This window comes from Orycteropus afer, unplaced genomic scaffold (genome assembly GCF_000298275.1).
Source record: "Orycteropus afer afer isolate SDZICR_OR568_19922 unplaced genomic scaffold, OryAfe1.0 scaffold00250, whole genome shotgun sequence".
NCBI lineage: Eukaryota > Metazoa > Chordata > Mammalia > Tubulidentata > Orycteropodidae > Orycteropus > Orycteropus afer.
Window position 1 is genome coordinate 4,891,975 of NW_006921837.1, and position 20,116 is coordinate 4,912,090.

General features: G+C 36.9%; 1 protein-coding gene across 1 annotated transcript in view; it reads left to right on the plus strand.

The window, feature by feature from the left end:
- The window catches only part of ULK4 (unc-51 like kinase 4), a gene marked incomplete at its 3' end in the record, with an annotated part of 718,552 nt that overhangs the window by 302,415 nt on the left and 396,021 nt on the right, over positions 1–20,116 (plus strand). The window contains exon 20 of the mRNA XM_007949711.1: positions 9,603–9,785. Coding sequence (XP_007947902.1) covers positions 9,603–9,785 — 183 coding nt within the window. The remainder of the gene's footprint in view (positions 1–9,602; positions 9,786–20,116) is intronic.

The following is a 20,116-nucleotide window of genomic DNA, read 5'->3' on the forward strand; positions in this document are numbered from 1 at the left end:
ATATTAATTTCTGATCAAATTGACTTTAAGACAAAAACCACCCTAAAAGACAAGGAAGGACATTATATAATGATTACAGGATTGATTGAACAAGAGGACATAACAATAATAAATATCTATGCTTTTAGTGAAAGAGCCTCTAAATATCAGTAATGAATGGAAGAAGAGCAAACACATAGAAACTGAATAACCAGACTCTAACAAAACTGAAAAGAAAAATAGATAGACTCCACAGTCATAGGTAGGAAACTTTAATACACCACTTTCAAGCACAGATAGAACAACTGGAAAGAAACTCAACAGAGACACAGAAGAACTAAACAGTACTGCGGTGCAGTAAATTACATAGTGTGGATTTTCTACCCATAAGTCTTTGTAAATTACATGGTAAAATTTGCCATGAGCAACTGAGTAGCTCCTGATTATTAAAGTTATCCACCTGGGGTATTTCTTTTGAACCAGCACAAAGCATCTTTTGGGAAGTTCATGTTCTCTCAGGTGTATAGAATTCTGATGTTGGGATTGGTTAGTGGTCACACTCCCAGGCTCCAAAGGAGCCCTTCTAGATGCAGAAGAAGTCTCTCTGACTGCTGGCTGAGAGAAAGACATGCTGCTGAGAGGAACATGCTCCTAAGAGATGTGAGAGACATGCTGCTGAGAGAGAAATGCGAGAGACACGCACTGCTGAGATAGAGATGCGAGAGACACACACTACTGAGAGAGCGATGTGCTACTAGACTGCCAGCTGGTAAGTGAGACAGCCAGCTTTGAGAGTCTGCATACAGTTCTTAACTTGAATTGTCGACTGTTGCTTCTCTAATAAACCCCATAATCTGTGAGTTCTGTGTGTCCAGTGCAGTGAATTATCAAACCCAGCAGAGAGATGGTGGGGGTTTCAGGAGGAACAGTTGGTCCAAGGGTTGGGGAAAAATCTGGAGGGAGGCAGCATGTCTGGCCTTGCAGGAATAGGCATTGGGCTACTGATGGTGATTGTCTTCCTCTTGTGTGGTTAGAGGGGGTTAGAAGATGCAGTCTCCTTGCCTGTTTGGCAAATACAATCCACCAACTTGACATCTTATAGACATCTACAGACTACTTGACCAAACAACAGCACAATATATATTCTTTTCCAGTGCACATAGAACATTCTGCAGGATAGACCATATGTTAGGCCATAAAGCAAGCTTAGTAAATTTAAAAACATTGAAATACTGCAAAACATCTTCCCAGATCACAATGCTGTAAAATTAGAAATCAGTAATGAATGGAAGAAGAGCAAACACATAGAAACTGAATAACACCCTCCTTGAAAATGACTGGGTAATAGAAATAAAAAATGAAATTAAAAATTCCTTGAATCAAATTAGAATGAAAACACAACATACCAAAACCTCTGAAACAGGAAAAGCAGTAATCAGAGGCCAATTTATAGCAATAAAGGCACACATCAAAAAAGAAGAAAGAGCCAAAATCAACACTTTAAACTAACATCTTCAACAGTTAGAAAAAGAGCAGCAAAAAAAGGCTACAGTCAGCAGAAGAAAGAAATAATAAAGATTTGAGCAGAAATAAATGAAACAGAAAATGGAAAGACAAGAAAAAAATCAACAAGACTAGAAGTTGGTTCTTTGAAAGATTAATAAAATTGACAAACCACTGGCAAATTGAACAAAGGAAAGGAGGGAGAGAATACAAATAACATGAATAAGAGATGAATTGGGTGACACCACAACAGAACCAACAGAAATTAAAAGGATAATATCAGGACACTATGAAGAACTATATTACAACAAATTCAAAAGTCTAGAAGAAATGGACAGATTGCTGAGGTGGAAAATTTAAAGAGACCTATAACAAAAGAAGAAATCGAACAGGTCATATAAAAATTACCAACAAAAGAAAGCCCTGGCTCAGACAGTTTCATTGACTGGGACATTCTACCAAACATTCAGAGAAGAACTGACATCAATTCTTTTCAAACTATTCCAGAACATAGCAATGGATGGAATCCTCCCAAATTCATTTTATGAAGCATGCATAACCATGATACCAAAACTAGTCAAAGACATCACTAAAAAGGAAAACTATAGGCCATTCCTCATGAATAAATATGGAAAAATCCTCAACAAATTCCTAGCCAATAGACTCCAACAACATATCCAAAAAATAATACATTATGACCAAGTGGAGTTCATATCAGGTATCCAAGGGTGGTTCAACATTAGAAAAACAATCAACCTCATCTATCACATAAATACAACAAAGGAAAACAACCATGTAATCATACAAATCAGTGCAGAAATGACATTTGATAAAATTCAACACTCATTCTTGATCAATACTCTCAGCAAAATAGGAATAGAAAGGACATTCCTCAACATAATAAAGGACATATATGCAAAACCAACAGTCAACATTATTCTCAATGAAGAGAGTCTAAAATCATTTCCCTTGCAAATAGGAACCAGAGAAGGATGCCCTCTATCTCCACTTCTATTCAACATTGTATTGGAAGTCCTAGCCAGGGCAATAGGGCAAGAAAGGCAAATCAAAGGTATCCAAATTGGTAAGGAAGAAGTCAAACTATCCCTATTTTCTGATGATAGGATCCTATACATAGAAAACTTGAGAGACTCAGCAAAGAAACTACTGGAACTAATTGAGATATTTAGCATAATGGCAGGATACAAGATCAACACACACAATTCAGTTGGATTCCTCTACCTCAGGAAAAGGATTGCTGAAAAAGAAATAAGGAAATCAATACCATTTACAATAGCTACCAAAAAAATTAAATACTTGGGAGTAAATCTCACTAGGGACACAAAAGACCCGTGCAAAGGAAAGTACAAATCACTACTTTGAGAAACCATAAGAGATCTACATAAATGGGAGAACATACCATGCTCATGGATAGGAAGATTGAACATTGTGAAAATGTCAATTCTACCCAAAGTAATCTATGCATTCAATGCAGTCCAAATTCAGATTCCATAAACATTCTTTTACTGTATGGAAAAACAGTCACTAATTTTATATGGAAAGTAAAGAGACCTCGAATAAGCAAAGTGCTATTGAAGAAAAAGAAGAAAATAGGAGGTCTCACACTCCCAGATCTCAAAATCTCAGATCTCAGCCACAGTAGTCAAAATAGTCTGGTACTGGTACAACAGACACATAGACCAGTGGAACAGAGTTGAGAACCCAGAAATAGATCCATCTCCTTATGGTCGGCTGATATTTGACTAAGGGCTGAAATTCATTAAATGGAGAAGAGATGTTCTCTTTAACAAATGGTGCTGGCAAAACTGGATATTCATTTGCAGAAAAATGAAACAAAATCTGTACCTTACATCATGCACAAAAACTCCAGATGGATCAAAGACTTAAATGTGAAACCTAAAACCATAAAGTTCCTCAAGGAAAAACTAGGGGCAAATTTAGGGACCCTCATTTATGACATAAATAGACTATCAAGCATAACCCAAAATGCACAAACAGCAGAAGAGAAACTAGATAAATGAGACCTTCTCAAAATTAAATTTTTATGCACTTCCAAAGACTTCTCCAAAAGAGTCAAAAGAGAACCTACAGATGGGCAAAAAATATTTAGCAACAACATATCTGACAAGCAACTTATCTCTAAAATTATAGAGACCATTTCCAAAGCTGTTTCTTGCACACAAGAAGCAGCCCACATACCCAAGGCAGTTACTCAGCTGTTTTAATAGAGTCCATCATGGAGTTAATTACCAATCTCACCATGGGAAATAACTAGATTCAGCTGTCCAGCCACTCAACCAGGCCTAGCCAAGTTGATGCACAAACTTCACCACCACAGAGGACTTTCAGGCGGCCAGCAAATACTTGAAGAAATATCCACAATCATTAGCCATCAGAGAGATGCAAATCAAAACGACAGTGAGATACATCTCAACCCTGGCACTAATGGCAAAGTTCAACAAGATAGACAATAATAAATGCTGATGAGGATGTGGAGAGATTGGGACTCTCATACACTGCTGGTGGGACTGTCAGTCAGTACAACCACTGTGGATAGCAATATGGTGATTCCTCAAGAAGCTGGAATTAGAAATACCATTTGACTTAGCAATCCCATTACTAGATATATATCCTAAAGAAGCAAGAATCAGGACAAAAACAGATGTATGCACACCCATGTTCATTGCAGCACTATTTACAATAGCAAAAATATGGAAACAACTTAGGTGCCCATAAACAGAAGAATGGATAACCAAACAGTGGTACATGTACACAGTGGAATACTATGCAGCCCTAAAGAATAATGTAGACTCTGCAAAACACCACATAACATGGATGAATTTGGAGGATATTATTCTCAGTGAAATAAGTTAATCACAGAAGTACAAATATAGTATTAGTTCATTTCTGTAAAAAGTCAAGGAAAGGTTTATATATGGAAGAAAACTTTCTTTGTTGGTTACCAAGGGTGGGAGGGGAGGATAGGGAACACTGTTCCCCCTCCCCCAAAAATGCATTGACCCATGTCACTTTAGTTTTGTGTATTTTACTGTACATAATTATATTTCAGTAAAATGTACTTAAAATAAAATTTAAGAGTCTCTTCTGACATTCATTTTGTCCTTTTTTTCTTAGTGTTTTTAGGCAACAGTATGTAATTGCGAAAGTCATCGATAAGATGAATTGACACAGTAACCATAATAATGGACTCAAACATACTATAATCATGAGATGCTACAAGACTGGGCAGCATCTCATTCTGTTATACATAAGGTTGACATGAGTCAGAGGTGGTTTGTCAGCAAGTAACAACAACACATAGTTAATGCTTTGCATATGCTCCTTTTCTAGTATTTTGTTGACTCAGATACTTCAGAGATGGTAATAAATCTATATATTAATTAATAAAGCAGACTTTGTCATATGTTCATTTCCATATAAGTTTTGAATAATCACTCGCATTAATACGTAATTTTAAGAAATTATTATAAAAGTAATTTGTATTTATTTGAACCATTTGAGCAGCATTGTCTCAGTTACTTAAACCCCATTGCTATTTACTCAAATCCGACTCACAGCAACCCTATAGGACAGAGTAAAACTGAGTTTCAAAGGTTGTAATTGTTTCAGGAGCAAACTACCACCTCTTTTTCCCACAGAGGGGCTGGCAGGTTTAAACCATTAATCCTTTAGTTAGCAGATGAGCTGAGCCCTTAATCATTGCATCATGGGGGCTCCTCATTACTTACCTGTTGTTATTCATAAGATTTTTTGAGGCTAGTTCTTTGAGAAGTGGATGGCCCAGTCCTTCTTCCCAGTCTGTCTTAGTATGGAAGCTCCAGTAAAACCTGCCCATCATGGGGACCCTGCTGGCTTTTTGAAATACTGGTGGCATAACTACCAGTCTCACAGCAATACATAAGACACTACAGTACAACAAATTGTCAAAGGAGTGGTTAGTTACCTAGTGCTGTTATAATACAAATAACACAAATGAGTGGCTTGAAGACCAGAAATTTATTTTCTCACAGATCTAGAGGTTAAAACTACAAATCAGGGTCTTGTGTCAATTCCTTCCTTGTTGGTAGCCCTGGTGTGCCTTAGTTCATTCGCTTGTTGACGATCGTCACATGGTGTCTGTATTCTCCCTGTTGTCCTGTGTCTCCATGTCTATTCTGGTGTTTTTATCACTCAGACTTAGGATCTACTGTACATTGGTATGACCTCAACAGATTGATTGGTTGAGTTATGTTGGAATACATTATGGTAGATGTTTATATTACTTTACATCATTTTTGTTGGTTGTCATTGAGTTGGTTCCAACTCATGATGACCCCATGTGTTCAAAGTGCAACTACTCCATAGATTTTTAAAGGCTATCAACTTTTGGAAGCAGAACAGAACACCAGGAAAGTCTCCCAAGGTGCCTCTGGGTGAGTTCAAACCACCAGCCTTTTGGCTAATAGTTGAGTGCTTAACTGTGCCACCCAGGGACTCTTATATTATATTAGATATATATTCTGGTAGCATAGTGCCTAAGGCACTTGACTGCTAACCAGGAGGCTGGAGGTTCAAACCCACCAGCCACTGCTTGGAAGGAAGATGGGGCAATCTACTTCCGTAGTGATACTGCCTCGGAAACCCAAGGAGGGGTTGCTATGAGTCGGATCTGACTCAACAGCACACAACAACAACAACAACAATATTTTAATCACATCACATTGGATTGCATTATTGGAGGTAATTGACTTTACCTAAGATGAACTGATATAATCACTTGCAACTATTCCTTGACAACCAACAGAGTAAGCATTTGGTCAAATAGTTGGGAAAAGCCTAACAAGTTCATACATAAATTTAACGATCACAGACAATTAGAGCCAGAAATTTCTGTGGTTTTAGCTTTGAGTACTACCTGGTTTTTAAAGTACAGGTGATTCCTATGTTATTTAAACTATCATAGACAGTGGAGAACAAGATGGAAAGCTCTCCAAGCTGGTAGAAGATAGAATACATAAGGAAATGAAGAACCAATTTTACGGAGGAATATAGATACAGAAATTCTACATGAAATAATGGCAAATTGAACTCACTAGAGTATCAAAATGAACTTCCATTTAAGAAATGCTGGGATGGTTTAACATCAGGAAATGTATCAACATAATTTATTATATCAGTAAATTAAACATCAATCTCAAAAACCAAACTCACTGCTGTGGAGTTGGTTCTGACTCATAGCAACCCTTCCTTGGGTTTCCAAGGTGCTATCACTATAGAAGTAGATTTTGCCCAGTCTTCCTTTTGATGAGTGGCTGATGGGTTTGAACCACCAGCCTCTGGTTAGCAGTCAAATGCCTTAGGCACTATGCCACCAAAGCTCCCAAATTAAAGACAGATAAACTATATGGGGGGGGGAATATATATATATATATATATATATATACACACACACACACACACACACACAGTTGAAAAGATATTTGATACAATTCAGCAGCAATTGTTAGTTTAGAAAGTCTTAGTTAAATATGCAAAGAAGTAAAGACTCTACTATGATAGAATATTTCACAACAATAGGGAACATCATACTAAATGGTAGAATACTGAAATCATAGCCAGTAAAATCAGGAACAAGACAAAGATGCTGACTCCTGCCACATTATTCCATAGTTTGTGGGGAATATAACTAATATATTAAAATAAAATTAACAGTATTCGTACAGAAAATACAAAATTATCTGCATTTGTAGTTGACATCATAATATTTTAGAAAACCCAGAAAATAGACAAAATATAAAAGAGCCAATGAGATTCAATTATTAGAATTTTATTTAGAATATTTTATTCATGTTTGTTTATTCATGAAGTTGGTCTGTGTTTTTCCCTTATTGTACTATCTTTTTCAGCTGTATTTGAGGAGGCTGTAGTAGCTTCATAAAATTGAGAGATTTTTCTATTTCCCCATTGTCCAGAATAATTTAATAATTTAAACTTTGTTTTTTTGCCACTTTGTTTTTTCAGCCTGACCAGTACAGCTCCTATAAGAATTTCATTATTCTTTATTTTCATTCTGAGTTTCTCTAAAAAGAGCTATTTTTGTCTAATATTTTAGGGTTGGGTTCCCTTAGAATGTAATGTATGAGATCAGAGAATACTTGAATCCTGTTCTAAACCATAACCACCTTCTCCCTGTGGGTTTCTTAATGGAAACACATCCATAGGAATGATGATATGCTCCACTTTATTGTTTTGGTTCTTACCCTTCACCTTCAGTGCAGAACACTATTCAACTGGACTGGAGCCTGTGGTGTATGGTTACAATTTACATGACATTTTTCCTTATCAGTGGGTAGTTGTGAAAGTCAAAAGGAAAAAAAGAGTGATTGGTCTTGTCACAAAGAGTCAAGCCCTAAGTTAAGTTAGCTTACCATATGGATTACATGCTGAACATTTTAAAACATACAATTCCACTATCTAGTAATAAATATACCTGCTATAGGATCTTTCCCTTAGGAAGAGCTAAGGAGGGATGAAGAAAGATGTTTATCCTTCCTTTTCAGGATCACCTTGAAGAAATGACAGTATTTCTAACAATTACTCTTTGATCCTTTCATTATCAACCAAGGTTATAAATCCATGTAAAATCAGAGAGAGGGAAGTTACGTGACATTTATTATAATGAAAGGTTTTGTAAAACTTTCTGGCTTAAGCTTTTTTCTCTTTTTGGAGTCTCCTGTGTACACAAGGGACATGACCATTTCTTTCTTTTGCTTAAAAACTTTTGAAAGCTTTCCATTGCTTATATAATAAAACTCAGAGTTCCTAACAGAGTTCTAATTCCATCCTACTTTTAAAAAAACGTATCATCAGATTTTCCTCTTTCATACTCTGTACGTATTTGCCTATATCCAATGTGTTGTTGTTATGTGCCATTGAGTCAGACCCGACTCAGCGACCCCTCCTTGGGTTTCTGTGATGGTATCACTGCAGAAGTAGATTGCCCAACCTTCTTTCTGAAGAGTGGCTGGTGGGTTTGAACTGCCAGCCTTCTGGTTAGCAGTCAAGTGCCTTAGGCACTATGCTACCAGAACTCCTATGTCCGATATATGTTCTACTGTTATCTATCAGACAGCTTGCTTTGCCTAGAACATGTTCCACATCTTCATGCCTCCCTGTGAATACTGTTTAGTTCCCTCTGGCTAGAATGATTTTTAACTCACTTTTTTCACTTGGTTGGGCAGTCTACTTCTGTAGTGATATCTCCTTGGAAAGCCAAGGAGGGGTCACTATAAGTCAGATCTGACTCCATGGCAGTGAGGTTGGTTTTTTGTTTTTCATCTCCTATTTTCCCTTCAAAGCCCAATATCCTACTTCTTACAGCTTTTACTTTCTTGTAGCTTTTGCTGACTTGCTTTTTCTCCTTTTCCAATTATAATTAAATGAGCCCACTTTTATTATACCCTTTAATCAGTTCTATTTATTTGTTATCTATACGTTCCATCTGTAATAGTCTGTGAGTAATTCAGGAACAGAAATGGGTCTGCCTGTCTCCATTTGAATTTCAGCTTTGCAGCTTACTAGCTGTATAACTTTGGGCAATTACTTATGTGTTCTATGCCTCGGTTTTATTATCTGTAAAATGGGGCATTGTAATATTTTTCTTATATGTTGTCAGGAGGATTAAATGAAATCATCCTCATATGTTCTCAGATAGTGTTGCTCATATAATGAGTACTCAATCAAAATTAGATATCAAGTTTATGATATTTTTTAGCACTTAGCAACTGCACAAAGTGCTTAATAATGTTTTTAATTACTTAGTGTTATATTTCTATACATACTTATGAATTAGTTAGCTTATTTATATGATTTTTGTGATGCTATCTAACATTTTAAAACAACTTTAGTTTTTATTCACAGTTGGATTATTGTTTTGTTTTTAAATGTGCTGAAATTTTCCTACTTTTTTGTGCCAAAATTAATAATGAAGGAGCAAGGTAAGCGCCTTCCATTCCTTTTCACAGAAGTATATGTGATCTTTGCAGAGCATGGTAAATGGGCTTGGATTTGTCTGACAATATGTTCTTCTGTCTCTACAGGCCTTGTGTAGAATCACTCGCCATTCTCCTACTGCCTTCCAGAACGTTATTGAGAAAGTGGGTTTGAACACGGTGTTAAATTCCTTGGCCTCTGCCATCTGCAGAGTTCAGCAGTATATGTTGACCTTGTTCACTGCTATGTTGTCCTGTGGAATTCATCTTCAAAGACTTATCCAAGAAAAGGTTAGATTTCACTTTACAACTCTACTTAAAAAAATAATTTCTTTTTCTTCTACAATTTTAGTAACTCACCAAGTAATGTCATCTCTAGAATTTATTTTTCATTGGGGGGGGGGCTTTTGAACTTTGCCAAACTCTGTGCCACAGAGCATTCATTTCAAATAAGAATCTTTTAATGATTAAAATAGGAATCCCGTAAAGAGCTTTTGCCTTCCTGTCCTCATTTTAATAATGAAATATTAGAGATGTTATGACTCCTGTGTGTTAGTATTTCGTATGTATCATGCTCAGCTCCTGTCTGTTTTTCATGTATATTTCTTTCCATTGAGAGGAGCGTTTTATGTTGACTGCTTATTCTGATCCATTTTATTCTTTTCTCTGTCTAATGCTCTACCCATCCAGATTATTTTCAGAGTCCCATTTCTCCTGTGTTTAACTTAGTCTCCTTCTAATACTCTGATATTCTTTTATTTTGTATACAATAGAGTTTATAAGTATTAACGTTACATCACAAAGCTGTATACCTATAAAGGAATCTCTGTATTAACCCTCTTCAAGTGTCTTTTCTGGCTCCTTGCTAAAGAGTAGCTTCTGGACCAGCAGTGTCACTTGGGAATTTGTTAGAAATGCAAAATTTCAGGCCTAACTACAGGCTTGTTGAATCAGAACCTTCATTTTAACAAAATTTCCAGGTGATTTGTTTGAATCTTTTTTTTTTTTTTAATTTTATTGTGGTGAAATATGCAACAAGACATTCACCAACATAGCAACTTCCCCATTTACAGCTTAAGGATGTTGATGACATTTTTCATGTTGTGCCACCTTTATTACTATCTTTTTCCAAAATATTCCACCATGGTTAGCATAAATTCAATACCCTGCAAACAAAAGCTTCCGCTTTCCCCCTGATTTGTTTGAATTTTGAAGTTTGAGAAGCCCTACTTTAGAATGCTAGGGTCCAGTGAAGTGTGAAAAAGAGGACTATTGTTATATATAAGTTTGAGAAGCACTGGGTCAAAGTTAGAGATACTTTCAATTATATAACTTCTCCCAGTTTTTAACATGGTAATATGTATTGTTAATCTTCATAGGGGGAATATAGCATGCAGCATTCTTTCAACTTACTGGACCAGTTAACCTTTATTTTTTGCCCAGGAGTGTAGAATGGAACTGCTTGATTACAGTGTTTACCATGGTTCTTCTCCATTAAAATCAAAGCCTTGAATTTTGTTTTTTATAATAAAAGTTGAAATTTTAAGAGTATGAATAATTGCCAGGTTTACATAGTAAGTTTGATCTGTGAAAGTCCAAATAGAGAATAAAGCATGTCTTGCATTTACTTTACTCTAATTAGTCTGATTTAAATTCTACTAAGAATTTTCAGTCTTAGAGTAAACATATTTTGTTTCAACAATCTGTTGATCTATTTTTTCCTATTGAATTTTCTAAGTCATTAAATGCTACAGTAATTGCATTAGAAAAACTACCACTTGGCTCTGGAGGAAGGTCCTTGTCTCTCTTGAGCTTCTGCTCCTGGGTGATCTTCATGTGGCTTGGCACCTCTTTTTCCCCATTTATGCTTCTCTTGCTTATTTAATCTCTTTTATATTTCAAAGGAGATTAACTCAAGATACACCCTACACTAAACCTATGTCATTAACATAACAAAGGCAACCCATTTTCAAATGGGGTTATAACTTCAGGCATGTTGTTGTTGTTGTTGTTGTTGTTATGTGCCTTCAAGTCAGCTTTGACTCATAGCAACCCCTCCTTGGGTCTCGGAGGCAGTATCACTACGGAAGTAGGATTGCCCAACCTTCCTTCCGAGGAGTGGCTGGTGGGTTTGAATCGCCAGCCTTCTGGTTAGCAGTCAAGTGCTTTAGCCACTATGTTACCAGAGCTCCTGACTTCAGGCATAAGGATTGGGATTTATAATACATATTTTTTAGGGACATAGTTCAATCCATAATATTTCACCCTTTGCTTCCCGAAATTCATGTCCTTGCCACATATAAAACACAATCACCCCTTCACATCATCCCAAAAATCATAAATCAACTCCAAGTCCAAAATCTCATCTTTTGATCTAAATCAAATATGGATGAGACATTAGGCATATTATATCTGGGGGCTAAATTTTGATTCCTCTGAGAACCACTGAAATATACACTACAAGTTACTTGTTTCTAAAGTACAGTGGTGGAACAGGTGTAAGGTAGGCATTTCCATTATAAATGGGGAGAAACTGGAGATAAAGAAGGGATAACAGGTACCACACAAGTCCAAAACCCAGCAGAGTAATTAACATTAGCTCTCAAGGACTGAACATAATCCTCTTTTCTCTGTGACCATCTGGACCATGGCCCTCCCCTAGACACACAGTACTGGCCATGCTTTCTGTATTCTAAGTGAAGGCCCCGCAGCCCTGGGCATTTCCTCTGCCTTCCAGACTCATGGAATGACATTCTGGCCTCTTGACTTTGGGCACCTCCATTTTCCTAATCCATCTGAGTGGTGACCCAAACCTCCAGGCCCTAGAAGGCCCTGTTCTTCTGCCTCTTGGGCATGACAGCCTCAGCCCCTCAACTTTGGGCAGTGGCCCAATTCCCCTGCCACACCTTAACAGCAACCCACACTGTGGAACAAAGTTGGTGAAGACCTGACTCTTTGAAATATGGGAGACTGTGACCTTACCCTTTGAGATTCAGGAGGCAGTGGCCCCACACTTTGAAACTGAGAAAGCCTTGATTTCTGTGGTCCTTCCAAGAATTGTGCTCATTTCTGAGTTGCTCCAGGGATGGTCTCTTTGTTTCCTTGGAGGACAACATATATAACTCCTTTGGCCTGTTTCCTGCCTTTAGAATTCCAAGAGGCAGCATTCTTCCTTTTGTTCTTTCTCTGTCCCCTTCAGCCTAAGCTGATGGGTTTTCTGTTATGGTAATTGTTAGATCCATGAGTCTCTGACTGTCTTAGGTTGGGTTCTCTAGAGAAGGAAAACCAGTGAAATATATATAATTGGCAACACTTTCAGAGTCGGCAGGCAATATGGCAGGCCACTAGTTCAAGTCCAAGAACTAGCGATCAGATGATGATGAGCCAAATGCAGGATCCAGAACAAGCAAAAAGCCGGAGAGCTTTGCCAGAGCTTTTCCATATATTTATTGGAAGCTGGTTACACCTTGAAGAAAACTCCCTTTCAACTGATTGGCTGCTCATAGCAGATCTCATCATAGAGGTGATTACATTATATCAGATTTCATCGTGGGGGATGATTACGTCATAACTGCTAAACCACTTAGAATTAGTGCCCAGCCAAGGTGATACACAATCTTAACTATCACACAGGCTTAGTCTCTTTAACAAAAGTTTATACCCTACTTAGGAGGGACGGAATATAAACAAGGGGACAGACAAAATAATTTCAAATAGTGTTAGTGCTCTGAAGAACATAAGACAGGTGATGGGATTGAGTGTTTGTAAGGGGCAATGTACCAGTGAGGATATAGCCAGAAACCATTTGATTGGAGGAAATCAGGGAAGGCCTGTCTGAGGAAGTCTGAGTAGGTGATACTCCAGGTGAGCCCAGAGTAACAAGAAGAAGGTGCCTCTGTGGATCTCTGAGGAGAGATATTTGTTATTCAGCTTCTCTGGAGGAGATCTGAGAAGAGAAGGAAGGCCAGACAAGATGGAATATGTTTTGGTTCTCTAGTGCTGCTTGTAACAGATAGACCACAAACATATGGCTTTAACAAACAAGGATTTATTCTCTTACAGTTCAGGAAGCTAGAAGTCTGAGTTCAAAGTGCCAGCTCTAGGGGTACTTTCACTAAGTGAAAATTTTCACTAAGAAAATTAAGAAGAATTTAAAGAAGAACATAAAATCAGGTGTAATCTCAATACAAAGAGATTATTATTAATAATATAATGGTTCATATATTTTTAGTATTTTGTCTATATTTTTACTTTATGCACATATTTACAAATCTAAGATCAAAATGATCACTTGGAGAACTTCTAGAAAGATAGTGCCATAAGCAACTTCACAAATTTCAATCCCCATATAATCACCAAGGAAAGCAACTAGAAATCTATAAATTTTACTCTATGAGAAGTCTGAAAAGTTAGCTGAGGGTTACAGCAACTCAGCTTACACAGAAACAAGAAAAAGGTGACCTTTAAATGATGGGAATTTTTTTTTTCTTTGCTATTGTTTCCAGCCTTTGCCCTTTGAGCTCTGTGGCCGAGGCGGAGGTGAAACATGGTCTTTCTCAGAGAGGGGTCCTAGTGGACTGTTGATTTTGCTTGTTCTAATCTACTTAGGGGGCTGCCTGAAAATGGAAGCCTTGGTTTGGCCTTGTAGGGTGAGGAGGGAACAGTGAACAATGACTACTCTAATCATCTTAGATTACATGATGCAACTGAAGCAGACAATTAACTTATAAGAACTGACTAAGGACTCAGAAAAAGACTATCTTGAAGAAATTAGGTTTTCAAAAGCATCATGTATGCTGGGGAATAGAGAAAACCATGTGCATGCTCAAAGCTAATACATTGTATTGTTCTGTAGTTCCAACTTCAGCGTGAAATTATAAGACATGAAAACAATTGGAAAGAATGATCCATTAAAAACAACAAGATAGAGGAAGATAAATTATCTCTAAAAAGAGCCTCAAGAATGGAAAAAATAGACGATTTTAAAACAACAGTTTTAAATATGCTGAAAGAACTTAAGGTAAACAGGGAAAAAATGAAAGATGATACATGAACAAAATAAGTATATCAATAAATATTCTAAAAGGAACCAAACAATTACTCAGAATGAAAAATACAGTAGCCGATATGAAAAATTTATTGGAGGTGCTTAATAGCAGATTTGAACTGACAGAAAAAAGAATTGGTGAACTAGAGTATATGGCAATTGAAAATGGAACACTGTCTGATACAGTGCCAGAAGATGATCCCTTCAGATTGGAAAGCACTCAGAAAGTACTGGTGAAGAGCTGCCTCCTCAAAGTAGTGTTGACCTTAATGATGTGGATGGAGTAAAGCTTTCAGACCTTCATTTGATGATACGGCATGACTCAAAATAAGAAGAAACAGCTACAAACATCTATTAATAACCTAAACATACAACATATGAATTATGAATCTTGGAAAATTGGAAGTTGTCAAAAATGGAATGGAATGCAAAAAGAGTGATAGCCTAGACATTAGTGAGCTGAAATGGACTGTTATTGGCCATTTTGAATGGGATAGTCATGTGGTTTACTATGTCAGGAATGACAAATTGAGGAGGAATGGTGTCACATTCATGATGAAATTGAACATGTAATGATCTATCTGGGAGTACAGTACTTTCAGTGATAGGATAATATTCCTATGTCTACAAGGAAGAGGAGTTAATATGACTGTTCAAATTTAAACACCAACAACTAAATTCAGAGATGAAGAAATTGAAGATAGCTACCAAGTTCTGAAGTCTCAAATATGCAATCAAGATGCATTCATAATTACCAGTTATTAGGCTGAAAAAGTTGGGAACAAAGAAGGTAGGTAACGTGTTGCTGGAGATTGAATGATAGAATTTTGCACAGCCAACAACTTACTCATTGTAGATACTGTTTTCCAACAACATAAACAGTGACTATATGTGTGGGCCTCATTGGATGGAATACACAGGAATCAAAAAGACTGTGTGTGTGGAATGAGATGATGGAGAAGCTCAATATCAGTATAAGACCAGAGGCTGACTAGGGAGAAGACCATCAATAGCTCACATGCAAGTTCAACTTGAAGCTGAAGAAAATGAAAACAAGTCCACAAGAGCTGAAGTATGACCTCAAGTATATTCCACCTGATTTTAGAGACCATCTCAAGAATAGATTTGAGGCACTGAGTAGTAATGACCAAAGACCAGACAGTCTGTGGGATGACATCAAGGATATCATACATGGAGAAAGCAAAAGGTCATTAAAAAGACAGGAAAGAAAGAAAAAGCCAAAATGGATGTCAGAAGAGACTCTAAAACTTGCTCTTGAACATAGAATAGCTAAAGTGAAAGTCAGAGATGATGAAATAAGAGCTGAACAGATTTCAAATGGCAACTCAAGGAAAGAAAGTAAAGTATTATAATGAGATATCCAAAGACCTGGCATTAGAAAACCAAAAAGGTACAGCAAGATGAGAAGAATGGGAATTCCAAAACACTTAATCATGCTCATGCGGAACCTGTACATATACCAGGAGACTGTTGTTTGAACAGAACAAGGGGATACTGCATGCTTTAAAATTAGGAAGGGAGTGCGTCAGAGTTGTCTCATTTCACCATACTTAGTCAGTCTGTATGCTGAGCAAAAAATCTGAGAAGCTGGATTATATGAAGAAGAACGTGGCATCAGGATTGGAAGAAGGATCATTAACAACCTGCTATATGCAGATGACACTACTTTGCTCACTGAAAGTGAGGATGACTTGGAGCACTTACTGATGAAGATTGAAGAATACAGTCTGCAGTAGGGATTACACCGCAATATAAAGAAAACAAGAATCCTCACAACTGGACCAATAAGCAGCATCATGATAAATGGAGAAAAGATTGAAGTTGTCAAAGACTTCATATTACTTGGTTCTACAATCATTGTCAATGAAAACAGCAGTCAAGACATCAAAAGACGTATTGCATTGGGCAAGCCTGTTGCAAAAGACCTTTTTGAAGTGCTGAAGAGCAAAGATATCTCCTTGAAGACTAAGATGTGCCTAACCCAAGCCATGGTGTTTTCTGTCACCTCATATGCATGTGACAGCTGGACAATGAATAAGGAAGACTGAAGAAGAGTTGATGCTTTTGAGTTGTGGTAGTGGCGACGAACGCTGAAAGTACCATGGACTGCTAAAAAAACTAATGAATCTGTCCTGGAAGAAGTGTAGCCAGAATGCTCCTTGGAAGCAAAAATGGCTGGACTTCATCTCATCTACTTTGGTCATGTTTTCAAAAGGGGCCATTCTCTGGAGAAGGATGTCATGCTTGGTAAAATGGAGGGTCAATGAAAGAGTAGAAGGCCCTCAACAAGATGGGTTGACATGGTGGCTGCAGCGATGGGCTCAGGTACAGCAGGGATCGTGAGGCTGGCACAGGACCTGACAGTGTTTCATTCTGTTGTACATAGGGTCACTATGAGTTGGAGGTGACTCGACAACACATAACGGCAAACAACAAAAACAAGCTTTGGTAGGCCGCTGAGTAATCACTGTGCTACCAGGGCTTCTTTGCACATGACCCAAGCCTGCTAACCAGAAGGCTGGTGGTTCAAACCTACCAGCTACTCCTCAGAAGGAAAATTGGGTAATCTACTTCCATAGTAATATCGCCTTGGAAACCCAAGGAGTGGTCACTATGAGTCGAATCCAACTTGATGGCAGTATGTTTGGTTTTTGGATCATGTGCATGTGAAAGCTGGGCAATTAATAAGGAAGACTGAGAATAAATTGATTTCTTTGGATTATGGTGTTGGTGAATAATATTGAATATACAGTGGAATGCCAGAATAATGAACAAATTTGTCTTGGAAGAGATGTAGCCAGATTGCTCCTTGTAAGTAAGGAAGGCAAGATTTCATCCTGTGTACTTTGTATGGGAGGACAACATAGTTGCTAAAGTAGAGGGTCAGTGAAAACTATAAAGGCCTTCAATGAGATAGAATGACACAGTGGCTGCAATAATGGGCTAAAATATACAACACTTGTGAGGATCACTCAAGAGTGGGCAGTTTTTTATTTTCTTGTACATAGGATCACTATGAGTTGGCACAAATCTCATGGCACTTAACAACAACAAACTGTACATATCTGACAAAAATGACTTTTAGTATTTTCCCAGAAGAATAAAAGCTGAGGAAGGGTTTCAGAACTATCTACAAGATTTACAATATTGCAAACCACATGTGGCAGTTTTGCTAAAGGAAACCCTTCAGATAGAAATGAAAGGACATTAGAGAAAACCTGAAGCCCTACGTAAAAAACAAATACACAAACAAAGGAAGTTCCACAAAAGGTATCTCATGGGCAAATATAGGGGCCAATTCTATAAAATTTTTATTTCTAACTATTATGTCCTATATGATTCTTAATGAGAAATGTGTAAAACATATGTACACATTTATGTTATTGTATACATAATATATAAACATGATTTATGAAAGCATAAAGGTAGGAATGAGCGAAATAGAAATATAATTTTTATATGTTACTGAAAATTAAGTTGGTATCATTTTTAAGTAGCTTGTTCCAACTGTAAAGTATGAAATAAAATCCTCATGGTAGGCACAATAAAAATAGTTTAAAAATGTACACCAAAGGAAGAGGTAAGAAACTAAGTTCAGTACAAAAATACTAACTAAACATAAATGATGGCAGTGTTGGGGGAATGAGGGACAAAAAAAATATATGACACACATAAAAAAATAGCAAAATGGCAAAAGTAAATCTTCCCTTATCTGTAATTACCTTAAATGTAAATGAGTAAGTTCTCCAATGAAAAGCAGAGAGTTTCAGAATGGATTTTTTCTTTTTAAATTATATATATGCTGTCTACAAGGCACACACCTCAGACCCAAAGACATGTATCGGTTGAGATGGAAAGGATGAAAAAAATATTCCATGCAAATAGCAACCAAAAGAGGGATGGAGTCAGTAAATTAATATTAGACATAATAGACTTTAAGACAAAATTGGTTACTAAATACCAAACTAAACCCTCTGAAGTCAAGTTGATTCCAACTCGGTGACTCTGTAGAACAGAGTTGAACCATCCTATAGGGTATCCAAGGCTGTAAATCTTTATGAAAGCATGCTACATCCTTTGTCCCATGGTATAGCTGGTGGATTCAAAAGGCAACCTTTTCATTAGCAGTTGAGTGCCTTAACCACTGTGCCACCACGGATCCTCAGAAGAGACAAAGGCATTCAGTATATAATGATGAAAGTGTGAGTTCAACCAGAAGATTTAACAATTTTTGAGTATATTTTCATCTAACAACAGAGTCCCAAAATATATGAGTAAACTACTGATAATTGAAGAGAGTAATAGTTTTATAGGAGCTCTGGTAGCATAGTGCCTAAGGCACTTGACTGCTAACCAGAAGGCTGGCGGTTCAAACCCACTAGTCACTCCTCGGAAGGAAGGTTGGGTATTCCTACTTCCGTAATGATACTGCCTCGGAAACCCAAGGAGGGGTTGCTATGAGTTGGGGCCAACTCGATGGCAAATAACAACAACAACAACAATAGTTTTATAATAATAATTGATTTTAATGTACCACTTTTGATAAAGAACAGAATATTTAGAAAAAAGATCAATAAGAAATCGAGGATTTGTTTAATGCTCTAACCTACTGTACCTCAGAGATACATACAGAATGCTCCACCCCAAATTACCACAGTCTATGTTCTTCTCCAGTATACAGGGATCGTTCTCCAGTACAGACTATATGCTACGTCACACAATAAGTCTCAATACATATTAAAAAGGTTGAAATCATACAAAGTATCTCCTCTGACCATAAAGGAATAAAGGCAGAAATTAACAACAGAATAACACTGGAAAAATACACAAATATGTGGAAATTATACAATACACTACTAAATAATCAGTGGGTCAAAGAAATCAGAAAATACTTAGATTAAATGAAAATGTAACCACAGCATATCAGATCTTACAGATTGCAGTGAAAGGTGTGTTCAGAAATTTATAGCTATAAATCCCCATTTTAAGAAAGAAGAAAGATCTTTCATAAGCAACGTAATATTACAGCTTGAAAAACTAAAAGAGTAGAGTACACCAAGGCCATAGGTACCAGTAAGAAGGAAATAACAAAATCAGAGTGGAAATAAAGGACCGAAAAATAGAATCAACAAAGCCAGAAATTGGTTTTTTAGAGAAGTTAAAATGAACACGCCTTTAGGTAAGTTTGGAAAAAAACGCGAGAGAGAAGATTAAAAAATCGTAAATGAAAGGCAAGACTTTAAAACCAATCCTATGGAAATGAAAAAGGGTGTAAGAGAGTACTATGAACAATTGTACATTAACAAATTATGTAACCGAGATGAAATTGACAAACTTATAGAAAGTCAAACTACCTACATTGACTCAAGAAAAATAGAAGATCTCACTAGACCCATAATGAGTGAAGAGATTGATTCAGTAATCAAAAACTTCTCAACAAAGAAAAGTAGCTTCATGAGAGAATTCTACCAAAAATTTATAGAAGTGACACCAGTCTACCTTCAACTGTAAAAAGAAAAAAAAAAAACTCATCCTCATACCAAGGCCAGAGAAG